The sequence below is a fragment of the Catharus ustulatus genome, chromosome 2, assembly GCF_009819885.2.
Source record: "Catharus ustulatus isolate bCatUst1 chromosome 2, bCatUst1.pri.v2, whole genome shotgun sequence".
NCBI lineage: Eukaryota > Metazoa > Chordata > Aves > Passeriformes > Turdidae > Catharus > Catharus ustulatus.
In genome coordinates this window covers 82,740,207-82,762,704 of record NC_046222.1, presented here as the reverse complement: position 1 = coordinate 82,762,704, position 22,498 = coordinate 82,740,207, and the positions used below count along the sequence as shown (strand labels likewise).

Below are 22,498 nucleotides of genomic sequence, written 5' to 3'. Positions count from 1 at the left end.
TTTTATTCACATCCTTATACACAGTACTAATGGTACTTTTTCCTTTTTCATCCACTATTAGTTTTATTCTGTACTGCAGATAAAAACAGTTTGATTTAAAAGAAAAAACAGAGGTAAAATTTAGAAGTTATTTTCTGTTCTTTAACAAAAGAAAGGGAGACATTTTATAGTATTATTATGCTCACATATTTTTCTCAGTGTTCAATGCATGTTTTCTAAATGGCACCCTTTTTTGTTTTAGTGGATTAATAATATAGAACAAGATCACAGCTATAGCACATGGCCTACAAGCTATCAGGAACTGCTAAAACCCACATTTCCTGGATTTTTACAGGAGATTAGACGCAATTTATATAATTTGGTAAGTTTGGAGAGCTTTGATTTTTTTGCATAATGTACGTGTTAATATATGTGCAGAAAGTTTATTAAAAATGCAAATGCTGGATTTATTGCTAAGTTTTCTATGTGTATCTGCTAAGAGTAGTGAATATTGCTTTATCTAGGGAGTTATATGTGGTTATTAGTTTGATTTACAGATGGATTTGGGCACAGTTTTGTGAAGAGTTTTTATGTTCCTTTCCATGCTATGCATAGAAAATTCACTGCTGTCAAAGCATGAGGGAAGGTAGTGATAGCTGTCCATGATTCAGAGTTGGTAAACTGAGGTAGAAAGATATTTAAGTTACAAAGCATACTAATTAATAATGTAATGTAGCTTAATTTTTCCTCTGTAAATAGAATTCTGTATCACTTAAGCTAAGGAAGCAGCTATTGCTGATTTAAATTAAAATGACGAAAGGTCATCTTATGAGCCATAGAATCATAAATTGCTTTGGGTTATAATGGACCATTAAAAGTTATCTAGTCCAGCTCTCCTGCAATGACCAGGCACCAAAACTTCATCCAGCCTGTTCTTTAACATTTTCAATGGTGGTCCATCTGCAGCTTCTCTGAGAACTAGCACCCCTACAACACCTTTGGTGTCTCACCATCCTCATTTCTTCATATTCAGTTTAAATCTTCTCTCTTTTAGTTTAAAAATGCTATTTCTTGTTCTATCACTACAATGTCTCTACTACTGGTAAAAAACCCCTCTCCTTCTTTTAAGTCTCCCTACACTCATAGGAGAGGTACTTCAGCTTCTGATTATTTTTGTGGCCCTTCTTTGGACTCGCTTGAGGTCTATGTCTTTCCTGTACTGGGAACTCTAGGGCTGGATGAAGCACTCCAGTTGAGGTCTCACCATGGCACAGGGACAGAATCCCCTTCCTGGCCCTGCTGCCCACGCTGCTTTGGATGCAGCCCAGGACATGTTTGGCTTTCTGGACTGTGAGTGCACACTGCCAGCTCAAGTCCAGCCTCTCACCCACCAGCACCCCCACAAGCCCTTCTTGGCAGGGCTGCTCTGGATCTGTTCATTCCTCAGCCTGTGCTGATAAACTGGGAGTTAACCTAGCCTAGATGCAGCACTTTGTACTTGGCCTTGTTGAGTGAGGTTCCCATGGACCCACTTCTTGAGCCTGCCCAGGTCCCTCTGAATGGCTTCCCATCCTTCAGGTGTGTCAGCTGCCCCACCCAGCTTGGTGTCGTCTGAAAGCTGTTGAAGGTGCACTTGATCCCTTTCTCTCTGATGTTGTTGCTTGAAATGATGCAAAGTTTGTGTATAAAAAGACAATGAAAATACCAGCAAGAGGTAATAAAAGGTGTATGTTTATAATGAAGTGTAAGATGTGTGTAATACGAAGTAGATTGCATTGCATATTCAAAGTTAAATAAAAGAGCTATATTATAGAAATCTACAACACACCATTTCACTCTAATCTAGAGGGCAGTGTTCAAACTTTTAAAAGTTATTCTGCTTCATTTCAGCTACTCTAGCAAAATGATAAATTGTAAGGGTAGTTTGCAGTACAAAGTTGTATAAATGAGGTACAGATATCACAATTAAATTTACATAAGGATAATTTGCCTATGCAGACACATCTCAGTTTTAGATTCTATGCATGCCTGAAAGGTCTGATTTTATACTCCGAGATACACTAAGTGAAGAGTAACTACAGAGATATGTGGGAAGGCAGGAAGAATTTTTTTCCCAAAACCTCCATTTTTTACTTAAAGTTTCTCCATTTTTTACTTAAAGTTTTTAGCCGAAGTTTTCTTTTTTTTTTTTTTTGGTTTTCACAACAGGAGAGAGTTTTTTAAAGAAGTATCAGAAATATCAGCATATCAGCATTATATCTTTTCTAAATAAATATGGAGTTTTTAAAAAAAACCCAAAGTAATGGCACAGAGGCTTTTAAAGAAGAAAAGCAGGATCACTTGGTTTGAACTACAGTAAATGGTTAAATCCTATTTTCATCATTTGATCCAAATTCATTAATTCTGATGTTATTTTCATTTATACTATTAATGTTTTCTTACAATGAATGCTCTAAAAAATTAGAAATAGCTGGGGCGTACAACTCCTTTGGAAATTAATGTTCTTGTCTTAGATTTTATGTCTGAAGGAAAAATAAAAACAGACATCAAGAATAAATATTGGATGACTGATACGTTTTCTCATCTTAGGTACTTTTTGTTGATCCTGTCCAAGAAGATACTGGTGATTATATGAAGTTAGCAGAATTATTCTATCACCATGATGTACCACTTAGGTAAGGGAAACTGAAAGTCTTGAGGAAAAGTCTTTAAATAAGTATGCTTTCTTTTTTTATTCTTCCTCTTCTGTTCAGGACAAGGATGTGAATTCTAGTGAAGTCCAATACAACAAGATTCTAGTAAGGCACATTGGTTACCCATTTGTATCAAGCTTACTCAGGTATTAGCTATTCTTAAGCAAATAGATTGCAAAATATAGCATACCTGAGTGTGAGTAAAATGAACTGCAAAAGTCTGATAAAAAATTATCTTGTCAAATAGTCCCACTGGGCACCCTTGCAAAGTTGCATTCTAATAAAAACATACGTTATGTAAAGCATGCTTTGAGGGAATTTTTAAAATTCAGCTCTTTCAATTGAGGTTGCTTTATCAAATGTTATTTTGGTATACACAAGACTAAGGTGAGATTATCCTCATTGAGTTTTGAATTTCTGAAAGTAAACTAATCATCGTTTGAGAGAGAGAGACACTTCTGAGGAACAGTCTGGTTGATCTGAGATACCTAGGTGTAGAAAAAGTGAATTGGTCTCAGAAATGGCTCTTTATTTCCAAAGTTTATCCAAGGATATCCAAAGTTCAGTAGGATGAATTGCATGTTAAATATTTAAAATCTTCCTGTGAGATGGCTTTTTGAGTCCTCAATAAATTACAGGTGTTTCATTTCACTTTAAAATTTTACTAGTTCTGATCTTCTTTTGTCATTGTTTTTCTTAATTTTTTATCATTCAATTACAAAAGCATAGTGAAAGATTGCTGTTTGCTGTGTGTTTTCATAGCAAGGTTTGGGTTATAAGGGATCCTAAAGATAGTATGGCCTAGTGTCAGTCGAGGCTTTTTACATAAAAACAGTATCAATGCACCATCTCCAGCAGGACGTTTTTACCTCTCAAGCCTTGTATTCCTTTGGGTTTACTTTCAGTTAATGAAAGTTTAGGGATTAGTAGTAGATGTTTTTAAAACTGATGTGAGTGGAAAATGAATGGCAGTGCCAGGGTAGTGGAAGGCCCAGAAGGTTAAAAAGGCAAGAGAAGGGCTAGTAGGAGTGACACACACTGATGTCTTCATGCTTCTACTCAAGATATCCCTTTCAAAAAAGTAAAAGACAATGCCCAGACTAAACCAAAGACTCAAGCCACTAGGAGATGATGGCAGGAATGTAAAGAATCAAAACCTTCATACAAGTAAGGAGAGAAGGTATTAAACTGTCATTAAACCCTATTGACTCACAGAAATCTTAATTGTTGTCAGCTTTAAAAGGTATTTGTCAAGTGAGTATGTAGTTGGTAACCTAAGCACACTGTAGAGCTGATGAAGGATGCATGGTTGGTATCCTGTGTCACCCCACAGTCGTGGAAACACCACCCATGTACAGGGATTTTATTTCTACGTGCTGTCCAGATCATTTGAATGCAAATATTTTGTTCTGCTATGTTTGTATTAGAATGTATGTGAAGCAGATATTGTACTAAAATGTATTATCTATTTTTATTTTCTTTATAGAATTGGAATTGTTTTCATTTTAAGTACAAAAGAAGAAATTGATGGAAATGAAGATGCTGGAGTAGCTCTTTGGAGAACTTTCAATTACATTGCAGAGGAATCTGACATCTCTCAGGCCTTTATGTCGATAATTAACGTTAGTTCTTTCAAAAGAAATCAACTATTTACTTCTGGTTTATCATTTATTAATTTTTTTATATAGCTAGGATCTTGCCACCTTGTGGTAACGTGAGATGTGTGCATTTACTTTATGCAGAGATAAAGTATTAAAAACATGCATAGCATTAATAATCTATAGAATTATTTGCAAAAATACTTTCCCCTTGCAGAAACCAATTTGCTCTTGTAATTTTGCCTATCAACAGGCTTTCTTCAATTATGTAAAAAAGTAGATGCATGCCTTACAGCTTTTAGTATTATGAAAAATTATTCTGTATTATTTGTGTTAACGTAATGGGCTTGTCTTTGCCTTCTGTATTTTTTGGAGTACAGGGATTTTAATGTCACTTCGGCAGTCCTATAAGATTTGAAAAACCCTTTCTTATTGTCTGTGTAGGCTGTGAAACAGTAAGATAATTTCTTTTCTTTGGTCATCCTTGAGCTGTCCATGGGTGCAGAAAACATAAAAGCATTCCAGGCTTGCAGCTTAATGAGACAGGTTAACTTTGTGAGGGAAGGCATATTCTTATAAAATGGGAATTTCAGAGATGAGAGATGAATGGAGGACAAATAAGGTGAGCCATCTATGTAAAGGCTCTGTGGGTAAAAGTTAGAAAATACAGTATTTATACATAACAATTTTTCTTCCACTTGTTTTCTTGTTTTATCTTTACTGCTTAGAAAATGTCATTGTGTCATGGACAAACTTAGAGAGCTTAAGATTAAAGGCATTGAAGTAACTAAGAATACCTTGGAAGAGAAATCCACAAATGTTAGGGAACTGACATGCATGGGTAACAATTATCCATTACTAGATTAAAAAATACAATTTAAATTTTTTAAAATGCTGTATTCCTCTCTTTATTTTGCTTCATAATATAAAAAGGGGGAATGATAAATATAATTGAAAGATAACAAAAATAGAAGCAATAAAATAAATTTTGAGATATTCAAAGCTATAGAGGAAAATATTGTTCCTCATTCAAAGAGAAATGGATTGAATAATTTTCACTTCAAATTTTTATTGTATGTATGATGAAAATAATAAAATATTACTCTATGAAATAAAATAACATTGGTAAGAAAAAATCACTGTAGAAAAAAGTATCACTGATCAGTTTCAGCTTGGATTAATATGGATTCAGGTAACTACTTATGTTAGAGAGAATTTAGATTACCTCTCCAACTAGTAGAGAGAAATAACCTTTCACATTCGCTCACATAGGTGTATTTCTTTTGCCACTTCAGATTTAGACTAAAGGTGTCATAATAGATCAATCAGAACAGTGCTGTGATACAAAATTGTGCAAATGTGCAATGGTGGTAGTAACTAAGGCAGTATTAAAAGCTGCAGTAGAGCAATAAAAGCAATATAAAATTGTACCAGTAAAAAATTTTTAGAGCACTATAAAATTATTATACTTGTTTATTTACTTCTATTACTTTTATCAAGTTGTTTGACAACTTACTACATTTTTAATTCCCTTTGGTTATAATTCTTACAGATGTACCATGAAGTGAAAGATGGAAATGTTCTGACAGTAGATGATGTGAAACATGTTCTTAGAAGTGAGTACCCTCATGCTGATGTTCAGAGTATCCTGGATGTTCACTCTGAATATGATGAAGGGAGGAAGGTATGTTGAGAGCTATGCTGAGTAAGAAATGCTGCAGTGTATACAACTCAATGCATTTACTAAGCTGAAGGATTGCTGGATGTTAAAGCAAGTAAATACAGCACCTTCAAGTCAAATTTTTATTCAGCCACCATTTACTCATTAATGGAAATATTGTAAAGGTTTCTACATTACTACTCGCGCTATGAAAATTAACTCTTGCTTGCTGTTTTCAGGAGCCACAAGTATTTTTCTAGTAGGCATGTCAAGGGGGTCACTCTCAAATTCTGCTTTCTTATCAAATAAAGCTGGACTTAAAAATGTAAAAACTTTTTGAGGTTTTTTTAGTGTTCTTTCTTTGGTAAAAGCAGCTTTGACTGTCTTAGGGATCTTCTCAGGTATTACTTGCTTCATTTTTATTTGCTAAGAGTGTTAGCAAAGTAAAAGACAATTTCTCAGCAAGATGATAAAGCAAAAGTTCACAGCAACGTATATGGATCTATAATTTCTTTTGTCATTCTGTTTGACAAATGAGTCCCATCTGTCCTGTTTTGTTTCCAAATGCTTTTTGTGTTGTCCCTGCAACTCATGACAAGGTGTGACATTGAAGAGTGCTTGGAGATTAAGTTCATCCTCTCTTGATATTACTTTCATTTTTTTACTACAGTCAGCCGCAGTCTGTTTAATCCTGTGATATTTCTGATTTGATCAGGCAGGAGCAACCTTTCATAAGAAGAGTGGCCTGGGCGCACTGCCTCAAGCGCTGTTTAATGGCGTGCCCTTTCCCAGAGAGGAGATGGATGCGGCAGAGTTGGAGACGCTTATTCTTCAGAGGATTTTTGATGCCAGTGGCTTCTTCCAGCGGGCAGTGTTCATGGTATGGTTAACATTTCTGAACGAGTGCAGGATGAAATATTTGACAGCATATTGTTTCAGTCATGTTCATATATTATGGGTTTTTTTATAATGAGATGGCTTGAAATTAGTAATATCACACCTGCAGTTACGTTGTTACAGTCATTTGTGGTCATGATTTTGAAACAGTATATTGAAATTATTCAAAGCTGAAGGATAAAGTCGTTATATGGAATTTTTCAACCAGAAACTGAGAATGTACTGCAGTTGTTTGTGGAGGATACAGATTCCTCTGCAGATACCCGTGTGAGACCCCCTTGGTACTCTCTTTGAGATAAGAAAAACTACTTACTTAGAATGACTAATGCTAGAAAAATGTTAGACCCTTCCTTATCTTTCTAGAAGGTAATTGGTTAGAATATAATTTTTGTAATTGCTTATTTTAATCATAGAACTTTTATGTAGATTGGATAGTGTTTCAGTCCTATTCCCTGTTGGCTGTTTTCCAATCCACCCAAACCCTATAAAAATACCTGTAGTTCCCCATGTATTTGGGCTGCTGCCTGACCTACCCTTTGCAGAAGAAATACAGTAGTTTCACGAATACAAGCCGCACGGATTATAAGCCGCACCCCCGGTGCCTCGACAATGTTGCTGTCTTTGTCAATAGATAAGCCGCACCCCGAATATTAGCCGCACTTTCGTTCGTCGCGAGAATCCGTGCGCAGCTTTCACAAATTGGCCAATTAGTAACAGGATCGCGGCATAGCGGGCTTTACTGGCTCGGGGCGGGGCCAGGAAGGCTCGGCCCGCTCATGGTTGCCGACGGGGCCGGGTGGCCCAGCTCAGCGCCACGGCTCGGCGGGGCTGGCCGGGTGGTACTGCCGCCGCCGCCGGGCTCGCTGGCCCCCCTCTCCCGTCAGCACCGCCCCGCTGCCGCGTTCCCTAGCCCCGCCGCCGGGCTCGCCGGCCGCGCCGCGTTCCCTAGCCCCGCCGCCGGGCTCGCCGGCCGCGCCGCGTTCCCTAGCCCCGCCGCAGGGCTCGCCGGCCGCGCCGCGTTCGCTAGCCCCGCCGCCGGGCTCGCCGGCTGCGCCGCGCCGCGTTCGCTAGCCCCGCCGCCGGGCTGCCGCCGCCGCCGCCGGGCTCGCCGGCCGCCCCCTCCCGTCTGCACCACCGCCGCGTTTCCTCGCCCTGGCCGGCACTGCAGGCCCCCGCACCGCCAGGCTCCCCCACGCTGCTGGCCCCGATTCTGCTGGGCTTCCCCCGCTGCCAGGCAGCCCCACCCGCTGGCCTTCCTGCTTCTGCCATGCTCCCCTGCACTGCTAGCCCCAGTTCTCCCGGGCTCCCCCGCCCTGCTGGCCCGGGCTCTGCCTCCCCCCTGCCCCACTCTGCTGGCTCAGGCTCTGCCGCCCGCCCCCCGCACTGCTGGCCCCGCCTCTGCCAGGCTTTCCCACCTCTGCCGGGGCCGGCCGGGCTCCAGCTTGGCTTGGGGCTGCCGCGGGCTCTCACTTCCGTGTTGGGAGCTTTTAGAATTTTGTTAATGTATTAGCCGCCCCGGAATATTGGCCGCACTTCCGGGTTTCCACCAAAATTTTGGTCAAATTGGTGCGGCTTATATTCGTGAAATTACTGTAAAGCCTGTGGAACTCATCTGAGCTGCTGTCCCGATCTCTTTCTTGTTGGCTCAGAAGGCTGTGAGCGAAGATGAAAATCACAAAAGAGCTGACTGCCTAGATAGGCAGTGCTTACAGGCCTTGTGGCAGAAATCTGCCAGAGGCAGATAGCCACAGTTGTTCACTGAAAAATGTGTATCTGATATTTTGAAATACTATCTGTGTGACATTTGTATGGTTTTGACCTGACATTGCCCATAATTTGGTGTATATAGAAACTTTAAGCTCAGTTGAAAGATTGTACAAATACTTGGTCTTTGTTTGTCTGGAAACATCTGTCTTAAAAGTACAGATTTTACATTTTTCCTTTGCTCCAGGGTTTGTTAGATGATCATGTAAATGCAGTGGATTTTCTTATGGATCAGAACAATGTAGTTCCCCGTATAAACCCCAGTATTCTTGGAGCAGAAAGAAGATACATCCATTTCAGATCCACTTCTGGTAACTCCTTTTCTTGGAAGTTGTTATGATGTGCAGGTTGTCTTTTGATTTTGTTTTCTTTAAGTCTAATACTTTGTGTTTTACATTATGCAGTTCCATTTCACGTGGAAGACTTCTCTACTTTCTCCTTTTTGGATTCGCAAGATAAAAGTGCTGTAATTTCAGATAACATGAAGTATTTAACAAAAAAAGGTAATTAATTTTCTGTATAGGTTATATATCCATCTATATATGGCTATTACAAATTCTTGAAATTTATCAGTATAATATCCCAAGGTTCTATGTCAATTAAACATTTCTCAACATCACAGTATCTTCTTTCAGGAACCAGAGCATATCTGCATATTATAAACATAAAAGATAATTAATAGGATAGTTAGTTTTTGTAGCTTTGAAATGGGATGTATGTTGTGTCTGTTGTTTGTGTTTTATAGACATGAAATTAAAAAGCTTTACAAGACTTTTTCATCTGAAGATAGACTCAGCTTCCATAGATATGATTTTACTTGAGGATATTGAAGTTTGTTCATTTTTCAAGTGGCTCTTACTTGCAGCATTGTCAAGTGCAGAATGTATAGAGTTGGTGTGTTTATACCAAAATTAGGTATTTCTAAATATTCAGAATAATAAATTATCTTTATAATTTATTAACATTAAGTATCTCCTTATTTTTCCTCTAGTTAGATCATTTAATTTTGCTGAATCCTTTGTCTTTCTGTAGAAAATAAATAGAATTTATATTCTCATTATTATAACCAATTTATACGTTTTGTCTTTGTTTAAACTCAATTTTTTTGTACATTTCAAATGCTTTTTGATATAAAATATTCTCATTGTATATGCAAGTACTTTTCCTTGAGTGAGAAGAAGTTACAACAAAAGGGTCATAATTCTGCATGGAATTTTACAATAGTCTGTGGCTTATGAAATTCTGGAAATAGACATTTAGACATTTAGACTCATTTACCTCAGTCCATCAAGGGACACAATAACCCTGTTAATAAAGTGCTTTCTGTTAGTGATTTTTGTGGTATTTACAGTGTTTTACTTAATTTATTATCAGAAAGAAATGCCAAACACTTTAATTTCTTTAAAATAAAGTTATTTGACTCTTGTTTGATTCTGTATCTACAACCACAGGGACATCCCAGCTGTCAAATGTGGTTTTCAATCTATAGGTTTATTTCTAAGACTGAGATCTCTTGTGTAAAACATATAACCTTTAAGCTGAAATCTACATTTCAAATCTCTCTCCCCAGTGTGTTTCTCTGGACCATAGCAACAGTTAATAATAACCTTTTCCTAGCATCTCACAAGAACCTTGGAAAGTTTCTGTCTCTATCCATTATGTTTTAGGGGATGTATGGCAGACCTGAGTAGACTCCAGACAATTTTGTAGAATTTTTCACCTACCATTGCTCTTCTATGACAAAGAACAGGAGACCATGGAGCAAGAAAAACAGAAATTATCTGTGGGTACACTTAGGCAGTAGTTTACTATCCTTGGACTGTATTTAGTATATTCCCATTTGTGTCCAGAAATGATAAGTTTTTTCCTACCTTTACATGAAGGACTTTCCCTTTGCTGCCAGGGAAGGTGGTCTAGTTTATGCAGTCTGGTAACTACTTAATTCTTCTAATTTTTTGGCTGTGTGATCAGCCTCCATCAAAAGTTCAGAAGTAACCTCTGGTAAAGCAGGTTTTGTTAATTGGAACTAATTATTTAAGGCCCTCTTGTCTCAATGCTGCAACAATGGGTCAGCTCTTTTAGTGACTCTCTTCTATTAATGTGATAAATTGCCTTCTAAGAATCTTATTTTAATTCAGAGGGCAAAAGATTCTGGCAAAGATTGTTCTTACTGTTGAAGTCAGCAGTCAAACATACACATGAATTTTGAAATTACAAACAGAATTAATTTGTTTTTCATTACTCTTGCGAAGATTCTCCAGAATGTAAAACAGGATTATCTTTAATTTTCAGATGAAGATGCATTATATGCTGTTACTGTCTGGATTATTGCTGATTTTGATAAACCAGCTGGTAGACAACTGCTTTCTAATGCCTTGAAAAGCCTGGTGAGTTTCTAGCTGGTTTTATTAAAATAGTTAATATGCTCTTAGCAATTCTCTCTGCACATTCAAAAATCATACTCTTAAATGAAAGTGTAGCAGATTTGTCGTTGTTGGTCAGATGCAGATTTAAGAGATTGTGCTTTTTGTTTTACTCAGTTCTTGCAGGGAAATGATAATTTTGTTCATGGACTCGTGAGGCAGGAGACAAACTATGACACTGTGTATTAGAAGGTGAATTTCTTCCCAGTTAGGCTTTCTCCCATCAGGTGGCCAAGAACATCACCTGGAAGGACTTTAGGATACTGCCTGTTGATGTGAACATTAAGCAGTATTGTTTTATTGTTGTATTATTGCAGTTCTTCTGTATTACGTGGCACAGCTGTGCCCATGAAACAACTATTTTTCCATGTACTGTTTGTGTGCTTCTAAGATCAATTTTTGTGTGTGTTTTAATATGCTAGGAGGATCAACTACATTTATGAGTTTGCTTCTTTTTAAGTTCTTCTGTGTTAATAATAGGATTTAAAGCATGAATGTCTGAAATATAGATATACTTTAGAAAGTATAAATGTCATGTCGATATAAATGACAAAAAAGACCCTCTGTTTGTGACAGGTTAAAAGAGTACTTAAACTGAAATCAGGACAGCATCTAGATTTTCTAATTAGGAATGAAATAGGAGCCACCCTAAGGGAATTAGAAAATTGGCAACATACCAAGAGAATGTGGTAACAACTATGTCTTAGAAAGAGGCTTAAAAAAAAGGTAAAGAAGTATGTGCAGTACAATCCCTTGCAGAAAAACATTTAATTTCTTGGACTGCTTGATTTATGTCTCAGGCTTGACAGATGTACTCCCTCATTTTTTAACCCTCTTCAGCAGCTCCCATCTAAGAGATGAGAACCACCTGGGCAAGTCCCTTTCTGTTGGTGAGGGGAATCTAGGAAAAACACCCAAAACATTAGATAAATCTCATGTATTGCTTGTTCTAGTGCTTTTCAAGTTTCAGCAGAGATAAACAAAAGAGTGATTTTTTGAAGTCTGTTGATTTGTAAGAGATTATTTACTCCTTTCTAGTCCCTTTTATCTCTCAAATCGGGGTCTACTATAATTCCTGATGGTAGCAGAATTGGCACAGTGACCACTTGCTCATGACTTGCCATCAGCATTTGAAGAAAAACATGTGAAAATCTGGGGGAGAAAATGGCTGAAGGAAATTCACTTCTAGCTATTCCAGCTAATACATGCTATTTTGAAAACTCTTACAGATTTTTACGTCCTTTAAAAAAAGCTTGAGCTGTCTTAGCTGGAAGAGACCTCTTGAGGTCATCCAGTTCAGCCTTCCACTCAAAGTGGAATTATTGCCTTCATTACATCAGATCAGCTGTAGGTGTGTTTGAAGCATTTCTGAAAATCTCCAAGGAGGTAACTCTGTCGCTTCCCTTTTCAAATTACTCTGGTGTTGCACTGGCTTCCTATTGTAGTTCTTTTCTGCCAGGCCAAAATTTGTGAGCATTGCCTCTTGCTACTGTTTGCTGAGACCTGGAAGGGTTCAGCCCTGTCATGTTTTTTACCACCCCTTCAGTAGCTGTTGGTTGCTATGCAAGTTCTCTGTAGTCTCCTCTTTGCCAGATGGAGCAAGCCCAGATTCTTCAGTGCTTCCTCATAGTTTTCTAACCATCTTGGTAGTACTTCATGGAAGCCTTCCCAGTGCTGAACACCAGTGATTGCATTCCTTAATTTTTTTATTCCTTCCTGCGTTGGAGTCCATTTTTCCTTTTCTTCAGTTAGTGGTGTTATTTGATCCTACCTTAGAATCATCACATTTTCTGGTAAAACCTGAGTGGCATCACTGATTTTAGCAAGTGAGAGACTTTGCTGTTGCTGAAGATTAAAGTGGATAAATTCTCTTGCATTACTTTATGCTTAGTTCAATAATTTTTGAAAAGTATAAAGATATCTATAAAATAGATATCTGGTTCTGAAAACTGTAAATGAACACTTTTTTATGTCCTTTGTTAAAAACATGCTTCTGCAAAATGCTCAAAGGCAATTGTTCTATTAAAAAAACTTCACATTTATTTTGAAGATATTTATCACAGAATAGCTATATCCTTATCACATTTTTACTAAGAGTTGGAGTTCTGAATTAGTCATTGATGTATCTTTTCTAAAGATGAATAACTACAAAAAATTAAATATTTAAGGGCATTTCACATCGTTATAATTGATATGAATACATGAGGTAACAGCAGATGGAACTGTTAAATTACTTATTGTTCTGTGTTATTCTTTGCAGAAAACAAGCAGTCATACACGAGTTGGGATTTTGAACAATCCTTCATCAAAAATAAAGGAAGATAACACAACCATTGCAAGAGGAATTTTGGCTGCTTTTTTAACCCAAAACAACAACAGTTTGAAAAGTTTCCTAAGTAAACTCATTAAGGAAGAGACAGCAAAATCCCTTGCTGCTGGAACTAAAATTGTTAAATTCCTCATCCCAGTGAGTGCAAACTAAATTAAATTATTTCTTTTTTTTATTTTACATACATCTTATTGGAAGGAGGTGGTGAGAATATATGTTTGGTCATGAAGTTTATAACCCATATACAGCTTCTTCTCAAACAGATTTGGATTTTTGATGACTTTCATGTGATTGAAGAGTAGAGAATTTCTTTAAAGGAGAAAATACGAGAGTACTGAAAAATTCAGAATATGAGTACCATATAATTGAGACAAAAATAGTTTAATTTTTAATTGTTGATTTTTTAAAAATAACTCTCTCATAGTTCAAATTGCAATTTTAATGTTTTTCAATAATTTAGAGTTCAGAGAAGGTTTAGACTACATGAGAGTGGAGCTGAGTTACAAAATAACAGCTGCTAACTACTGTTTTTCTCTCAGAAGGAGTTGTAAATTTTAGTCTTTTTAAATAGGAAGAGTTGGAAGACTAAGAGAACTCTATGGAACCATATTAGAAAATGAGAAATATGAGAAATATTAGAATATGAGAAAAATTTTGAGTCATGCTCTTGTTTCATTGTTTAATAAATTTTGAAAGATATAAAGGTCTCTAATGAAGCTGTGTATGCTAAGTATGTTACTAATTAATGTCATTTTATTAATTGTATCTGAATGAGTCTCTTTGCTTGGTCTGAATATTACTAATGAAGAGATACATAGCAGAATAATTTTGACAAGGAGGCACAGTTCCAGTGTAAGTTTTGGCATGTTTTTCCCCACTTTGAAAATGGATTTGTGTGTCTTTCTGGATGATGTTGGCTTCCCCAAAACATGTTCAAATTGTATCCAATGTCCATATCAGAATGACTGTTAGGTTTTTAGAGTATTACAAATTTTTTAATATCATTTTCCTAAAAGAGAGAATACAGTTAGATTGTTAACACAGCTGTTGTACTGAAACACGGAAAAATTGCTTAACCTCAGGCTCAGCTTTGCTCTCATGGTTATTCACAGTTGTCCCAGGGTACAAACTGCACTCTAAGTGGTTGTGAGACTGTGGCTCACCACCAGCTTACACTGAAGCTGAGGTGGCTATTTTACTTTGATTTCTGGTTACCACATAACTTGAAGAAAATCTTTTACTTCCTCACCTGTTATAAATTTTTTTTTTTCTGAATCATTCCAGCGTCTCATGCTTTACCTTTGCTTTAGGGAATGGATGGCAATACTTTTGAGAAGAAGTACAACACTTTAGGACTGGATTTAATTAAAACTCACAAGATGTTCTGCCAGGAGGTTCTGAAGCTGCTTCCTGGGCAAATGGCTGTTATTAGCAATGGCAGGGTAAGAAAGAAATAAAGTCTCTCAATCTTTTTTAGGATTTTTTTACTTTGGGAACTCCAGTTTCAAACTAAAGAAAATGCATTATGTTTATTTCCCATTTATTCAGACAGTTGTTGAAGAATGGTATGAATGTTTGCCTTGCTTTTTTATTTTGTTTTACTTCTAATTTGTTCATTAGCTCCATTCCATTGAAGCTATGTGCGTGTCATTCCCACAGCTGTTTTAGAGTTAATCTGACAAAATTCTCAGAACGGGTTAGTGTCTGATTCATTATTTGTGATGTTTAAGAATAACTTTTGATCCTGAAGTTGGCTTTATTTTACCATGTAAATAAATGTATATAAATTACATTGACTAGGTTAGTATTTCAAGCTCTAAACCTCCACATTTTTATAAATATTGTTTTAGAGTCTTAATTCTTAATATGCAGATAAGAGTATAGTAATTTTGTTGATTCAGTTTCTCGCGTGTATATGCTAAAACCAATAGCCTTAATTAGAGTTTGTCAACAGATTGTCTGTGACCAAAAATATAATGTTGCATTCAATATTTAGTGCTTGTTAAATGACAGTCGATGTCTTACATTACAAATACAATTTATAAACTACTTTTTAATTCTTCTATTTTCAATTTACTCCTCCACCGTTCGAAAGAAATAGAAAGAAAACTATGTTGGCATTTTGTTACTGGAAACTCTTTAAATTGTGAGTTTAGTTACTCTTATGCATCCTAAATGCTTCTGAGATGCAACTGAAATACTGCTAAGAAACACACAGAAAGCATTTTTGTCGATGAAGCCTTAAAGAATGGTTGCCTTTTTTGTGTCAGCACCCTCATAACTAAATTAGTGAATTTATTTTATAAGTTATTACTGTTCTCCATGCCTAAAAAAGTTCAAATAATGTAATATGTTAAGTTTTGGGGAAATAAGTTTAATAAAAATAATTTTATAAATTTAATAGAGTATATTCATATCTCTGAAAGTGTGAGTTCACTCAAAAGGATTACATTTAAAAAGACATGGGATATCCTTCATTTCTGTCCTTGCTGTTTCATCACAGAGGTTTGCTTTTATGAACAAATTAATTTTTTCTAATGATGACTTCTCCTAAGTTACCATAGTGTTTCATAATTACACTATGGTTTCGTCTATCTCATGCATCATTAATAAAAAAAACAAAAGTGGAATTTGTTACACAACTTATCATTTATAGGAAACAGTTGAATTTTGGAAAAGCGGCATTCAACACTAAACATACATCATGACATTCTGTATCCTGGGAGCCAACACTGAAGTTGTCTTGGGCCAATTTGGCCTGATAGACTGAGTAGGAAATCCAAACAGCATCCTCAAAGCTATTTTCTGGGTCTCTAAGGCACTTTCTTTTCCTTCAGACACCAAAAAATGTAGTAATCCTGTATCCTCTCATATTATGCATATTTTCCTGTTATTTCTATCCATTCTGCTTCATTTGACAAGTCTTAGAAGGATATTGACTTCAGAGAATTAAACAATTAAAGAGTGTGGTAGACAAGTAGCAATTAAAGTTTAGAATACAGTAATTTCACGATTACAAGCCCCACTGACTATAAGCCGCATCTCCGGGTGTCGGCAACTTTTCATTCTTTGTCCATACATAAGTCACACCTGATTATAAGCTGCACTTTGGGTTCGGACCAAAATTTTAGTCAAAATGGTGCGGCTTATAATCGTGAAATTACTGTATTTTACTTAAGAGAGCTTTTTTCTTAAATCTAGAGTTATTTCTAAATAGTGTATTCGGTGACAGAAGTATGTATAATGAAAAAATAACATGCATATTTCCATTGCAGTTATTCTTTGTGATTGATAATTAACTGTAATCACATAAGTGTAAAAACCTGATACTGGAAGTTACTATGGAGTTTAATCAGTTTATAATCAATAGTATTGATGTATATGGGGATTGGGGTTTTATATTCAATATTGTACACTCGTTTAAAAATTAGTTTATTTTTACTTACAAACAGAGCGTTATTGGGACGTTTTACACTTTTTTTTTTTTTTTCTGTCTAAGGTACTGGGTCCTTTAGATGAAAATGAATTCCAGGCAGAAGACTTTAATTTGTTGGAAAAAATAACATACAGTACCTCAGCAGAGAAGATTAAAGCTCTTATCAAAGAGATGGGGAACACTAGTAAAAGGTAAAATTCTCTTGCGTCAAAACCTGTGTGCAGCTCTGCTGAATTATTCCAAATACTTGTCCAATTTTTTTCACTGTCCTGACAAACAGGAATACAGCTAACGGTGCCTGCTAGGTTTTGTTTACATAAGAGTAATTGTAGAGAGTAATAATAAGCTTGATAAAATACTGTGTATCTTGAGCCAAATCTGAGAATTAATATTTGAAGTCTTTGGGAATTGTTAGTAAGGGAGCCTGTGGAGGCGTGGGCAGGTGTTGTGACACCACAGTAAACAACATTTACTTGTCTGTTCACTGAAGAAATGTAAAGACGAGATGAGTTCAGGCCATCTTGCAGTATCTATCGACTTTGAGTATCATTTCTGTTATCTAGAAGGACTGGCACAACTGAAAGAATCATTACCAGAAAAACAAAATCAACAAGGCGTAGAACTCAAGGACCTAAGCAACGAGAGGCAAAACTTATTTAGACAAATATTGCGACTTAACAACACTGAAATAGAAATAAGATTTCTAAGGAAACTTCAGTAGGAAATGCCAATAGAAAAGACTTAAATATGTAGCCAAGTAAACTTGCAACTTGGTAATTTATGTCTGTTCCTTGATGTCATAAATGGGGAAAATTTTTAAAAATTTAAAAGGAATAAAGAGTTATAAATATCAGCAAATTTTAACGTCATATACTCACTTCTCTTGATTCTGAATCAGGTCTCTTTGGCAAATTTGTGACTAATAAAAACTTGTCATTAATTTGGGTTTAATTTGTCTTTTGGACAAAGCTCCACATTTTAATCAAATTATACAGATTTGAACACCCAACAATTGAGAAACAATTGCTGTGAGGCTGAATGATAACTGTGAATTCTGCATCTCTTAAAATTAAGAAGTGTACATTTCACAAGGTTTCTCTAAGGCTGTAGTGGTTCTTGGGCACTGTCATGCTAAAGGTTTAACTCCAAACTACGTGTCCTGAGGTGTTAATCACCTTAGAGTCCAGGTCTGGGATGTGGGCTTCCTAAATATCCTTTATGCAAAGAGATTGACATTAAAACGTTCATGTTTTATCCCTTTTCTAATGAAAACCAAACTATATGTGCCTTATTTAATACAGTGGAAGTGATTTGATTATGAAAATAGATGCCCTGCTGTCATCTTTGCCTAAAACAGAGATGAGACAAGATGTTGAATTACTCAAAGAACAGCACAGGTCAGTTTTGTCATGATGATGCACTTGTTAATTTTTCATTAACATTTGAATGTACTGATGATTGCATAGAGTCTTTGTAAAGTTGAGTAAGCATTCTGATTTTAAAACTGTTGTATGAACAGCCTGCTCATCTGCCATAGCATAATGCATCTTTACCTTTTTCCTAATAAATTGAGTGGTAATACCTGTTGATTTCACAACCTTACCCTTTGCTGTAAAAAGAGCAGATGGGTACATGTTTCAAAAGGACATATGATAATACAAAAACTGTGATCAAATCACAAATTTTTATAAAAATTTTTGTCCTGCTGTTTCCAGATCTCTACTTGTTTCTGTTGGTCAAGGGGCTTCAGTGTGTTTGCTGATGGGCTGTCCCTGTTGGTGAAGGCAGGAGTGGTAGCCTTTTCAAAGAGGCTGACACCTTTGTTGAAGTTACACTAGTAACAGTCAATACTGTGCTGCTACCATATGTTTTGTGGAAAACAAATTCTGATAGTCCTTTTTCTGTATTTACAGCATGAGACTTTTTTTTTCTTTTTTAAAATGAAGTTTACTGACATTCCTCCCTGTAAATCCGGAGTACTTTAACTAGGGGCTGCTTGACTTAGGCTGTTCAAGTCTATAAAGTGGAATTATTTTCTAAATGCATCAATCTAGTCCAGCCTATCAAGTTTTGCACTTCTCAGATGCCATTTTTCTCCTTTTTCTTTCTTTAAAAATTGTGTTACCACCATTACTTGTCTGATCCGATGATTCCAGGTCTCTACAAAGGGAACTGTAGACAAGTGACAAAAAGACACTTTTTAAAGTCTTACTGTGTTTTGTTTCTTTAATTTTGTTGTGGAGAATGTATCTAATCAATAACCAGTATAGAAGTACATAGATTAATGCTGTATTTTTTATTCCTGTTCACATTTCGCTTTTATAATTGTAATTTTTCTAATTGTATCACAGGGAGCAGTCATGATCATTGCTTGAAATGAAGGAAATATTTTCTTGAGCATAAAGTGCCTCTGATATTACAAATTCATGTCTAAAGTTTGTTATTTCAACAAATTAATTTTAGAGTTTTCATGTTACTTGTTTTTAATACTTTTTTAACAGTGTAGTAAAAGTTGAACCCCAAGAGAATGACCCATTCTATGATGTTGTTGCTATTGTGGATCCATTGACAAGAGAAGCACAGAAGATGTCCCATTTATTGATTGTAAGATGGTGGTCATTTCTTTTAATTTGCATATTTGTAGTTCAGTTGTTACCAAACTTGTTCTGATTTCTACATAGAGTGTAGTAAAGGGTAAACAAAATTTGGTTGCTAATTATTTTCTTTTAAAATATGAGTTTAGTTGTTTTAATTCATAAAAGATGTTGAGGATGACCTAGTTCATCATTATTCATATGTCATTTGAAAGTAAAATTCAGATACCCCATGCCGAAGTCCTCTTAAAGTGAATCTGTAAGTGCTTCCTACAGTCTGTAGAAAGAAAGGAGGAGATTGTGTACATAATTTTTTACTTTTCAGAATCTCAGGAGGTATGTGCTTCTTTCCATTAAACCAGATCACCTCAGTTTTCCAAGGCACCTAAATGAGGTGATCTAAATCTGACCTGTAATATCATCATAAGAAGATTGGGCTATAAACCTTTCAACTCTTGGAGGGATATTTCTCAGTTGATTAATGCTACCAAGTATATCTAGATAGACTTCCATTGTGTGTGGCTATTGATCTTCTAAAGAGAAACTGTCCTAAAAACACAGCTGTTAAAATTATTTTCTTCTTTCACCTACTGCAGAATATCACTCTGTCTCAGGTTCCTTTATAGTTTCCCATAAAAATGTAAATTTTGCCTTCATTTTATGGTCTGTTATAATTCTGAAGCGTCCAACTTGATTTTTGCTGCATCCTATTTTATCTTTTTTTTTTCTGCAGTAATTATGCAAGTTTCATAAATCCTTATGTTTCTTTTTCCCCTCCCATTTTCATACATTTTTATATCAAATGTTGAAGCATCCACTCACTCTTCATATATTGGGGCAAAGTAAAGCATTTTTAAAAATTCATGAAAAATTTTACTATTTCAAGATTCTAGAATACTAGCTTTTCTCTAGAATCAGATCTTTCATTTCACCCTTCTCAGTTAAAATGAAAGCTTGATATTACCAAATGAAAATATTTTCACATTGAAATAGACTAGAAACTCTCCATTTAACCAGAAGTTCATATTATGAGTATAAATCACATCAAGAATCTTGTAGCTCAGAGCAGAAACCTCCATTCCTCTGAGCTCAACAGGCTCCTCATGCATGCCTAGGCAAATTACTCCCATGGTGTCCCATCTGTTCAGCTATTGCAGATCCTGCTTGATTCATAGGAGCTCCAGTTTTATTCAATAAGTCAACTCCTAGGAGAGAATAATGAAATGCTGTTGAAAGTAAACAAACCAGAAATATTTTAATGTAGATTAAAATTTTTAATAATATATTTTAAGAAATAAAAAATAACCTGAAAATTTTTGTATATATAAAATTATTGTTATTATTTTTACCTGGAAAGCCACCGTCTCCTGCTGTAGAGAAAAAGCAGACATACAAATACAATAAGCCCCAAACTCAAAGTGCTTAAATTAATGACTTTCTGATTAACTTACTATATATAGGTGATTTAAATACTATAAACTTGAATTACTGGAATATATTTATATTTAAACGCTCTTTCTTTCAATTACATAATTGGATTAGAGGCAAGTATATTGGATGGGTAACTATTCATGGTGCAAAATTTATAGAGTAACTGTTGTGGCAGAACACAATTCCTACCCCATCCTGCATTGAATATGTCCATGTAATGATTGGGTGTTTTTCGCTATGGTGAAACTGCTCTATTACATTACTTTCTATCACTTAGTAGTCACTTCAAATAAATCTTTTAGTATTTTTTATTAAAAATACAAACAAAAAGTTACTCATATTAAGTGGGATTGACATTGAGAGAGGTATAAATAGCTACTAGTAGGCCATAATCTACTGCTTAGTCTGAGACACTGGAAATTTAGGGATAGAGGAGGGTATGAATCAGAGCACGAATGAGAGCTCAGTCAAAGCTGCTGTCTGTTTTTAAAATATGTATTGGATTGTATCATAAGAATTGCTCTAATCCTCTCCAGAATGAGGCAGGTACCACCTTCCCTATAGTCAATGTTTTCCTTTTTTTCAAGAAGTTTTTGTTACAGACTTCAGCATCAAGTATTTCCAGACAAGGCAGAGTCACTGTCTACTGTAAATGTTTAAATGGCAGCCCTAACTTTACCATGTCTGGGCTGCATAAGTTCTCAGCAGAATATATGGAAGAGCTAACTAGTCCTGAAGTTACAAAGGTGATCTCTAAGGTGATGTGAGAAATATAGAAATTCCTTTGACTAGAATGGATGACAAAATTGAAGAGTTGTGGGTTTTTTTCCTCATGGTTCACCAAAAGCAGGAGGAAAAATCATCCACCTTTTTTTTTTCTTGTTCCTGTAAATACCCAGTAATTTAAAAATGTGGAGAAAAAAACAAACCTTTTATTTTTTTTCCTGTCAGTAATCTTTTGCCTTTTTTCTTTTGTTCATTCTGTCTTCGGGGAGGACTTATTTTTCCATCCCTAAAGCAAAAGGAATCCCTTAAGGAGTCCCTTTTGATAATCTAGTCTGATTTTCTGTGTAATGCAGGTCACAGGACTCCTTTTTCACAATTATTACTTGAAGTAGAAATAATTTTTTAATTAATTTATAAATTAGATATTAACAAACAGTTGAGTACAGATTAGAGCTCCTACTGAGCTTTTCCAGTAACTAATTAACCTTACTGTTAAACTCAGAGTTGGAATTGCATATTTTTGTTTAGATCCGTGCTGTAAGCATTGATGTTCTCATCACTTTGCCAGTTCTGTTGAAAATTCTATTATAAGTTTACTTTCAGTGCAGATGCTTTGTATTATCCTGAAGTTCACAAACAATTCCAAGTGATTGGTTGAATAATTTACTGCGTTAGTGTTCTTCATAGGAATTGTGATAACTCAAGTAAGCGTCTTGCAAATTATTGTGCACATGCACAATAAAACTAGCTCTTGAATAATTTTCAGACCTCCTGAAATATTTCAGCCATGTTTTACAGTGCTTCCTGAGCTAAATTTCTATGCTCTTTGAATTTTCTTATTTAAAGTAAACAGACTGAACTCTTCAAGTATTCTAGTTTTATAGGAGTCTTCCTAATTTTGTCACCATTTTCATGTGTTTCAATGCCCTGGTTTCTGGTGTCCTCAGAAGCCATAAAATAATAGAACC

The 22,498-nt window shown here is 35.8% G+C and overlaps 1 protein-coding gene across 2 annotated transcripts in view; it reads left to right on the top strand.

The window, feature by feature from the left end:
- The window catches only part of UGGT2 (UDP-glucose glycoprotein glucosyltransferase 2), an 83,149-nt gene that overhangs the window by 33,028 nt on the left and 27,623 nt on the right, over positions 1 to 22,498 (top strand). For both annotated transcript variants that reach the window (XM_033052927.1, XM_042779036.1), the window contains exons 13-25: positions 242 to 361; positions 2,569 to 2,654; positions 4,159 to 4,294; positions 5,823 to 5,954; positions 6,646 to 6,810; positions 8,779 to 8,902; positions 8,996 to 9,094; positions 10,884 to 10,978; positions 13,275 to 13,481; positions 14,654 to 14,785; positions 16,843 to 16,970; positions 18,081 to 18,176; positions 19,281 to 19,383. In XM_033052927.1, the coding sequence (XP_032908818.1) occupies positions 242 to 361; positions 2,569 to 2,654; positions 4,159 to 4,294; positions 5,823 to 5,954; positions 6,646 to 6,810; positions 8,779 to 8,902; positions 8,996 to 9,094; positions 10,884 to 10,978; positions 13,275 to 13,481; positions 14,654 to 14,785; positions 16,843 to 16,970; positions 18,081 to 18,176; positions 19,281 to 19,383 (1,623 nt within the window). The remainder of the gene's footprint in view (positions 1 to 241; positions 362 to 2,568; positions 2,655 to 4,158; positions 4,295 to 5,822; positions 5,955 to 6,645; positions 6,811 to 8,778; positions 8,903 to 8,995; positions 9,095 to 10,883; positions 10,979 to 13,274; positions 13,482 to 14,653; positions 14,786 to 16,842; positions 16,971 to 18,080; positions 18,177 to 19,280; positions 19,384 to 22,498) is intronic.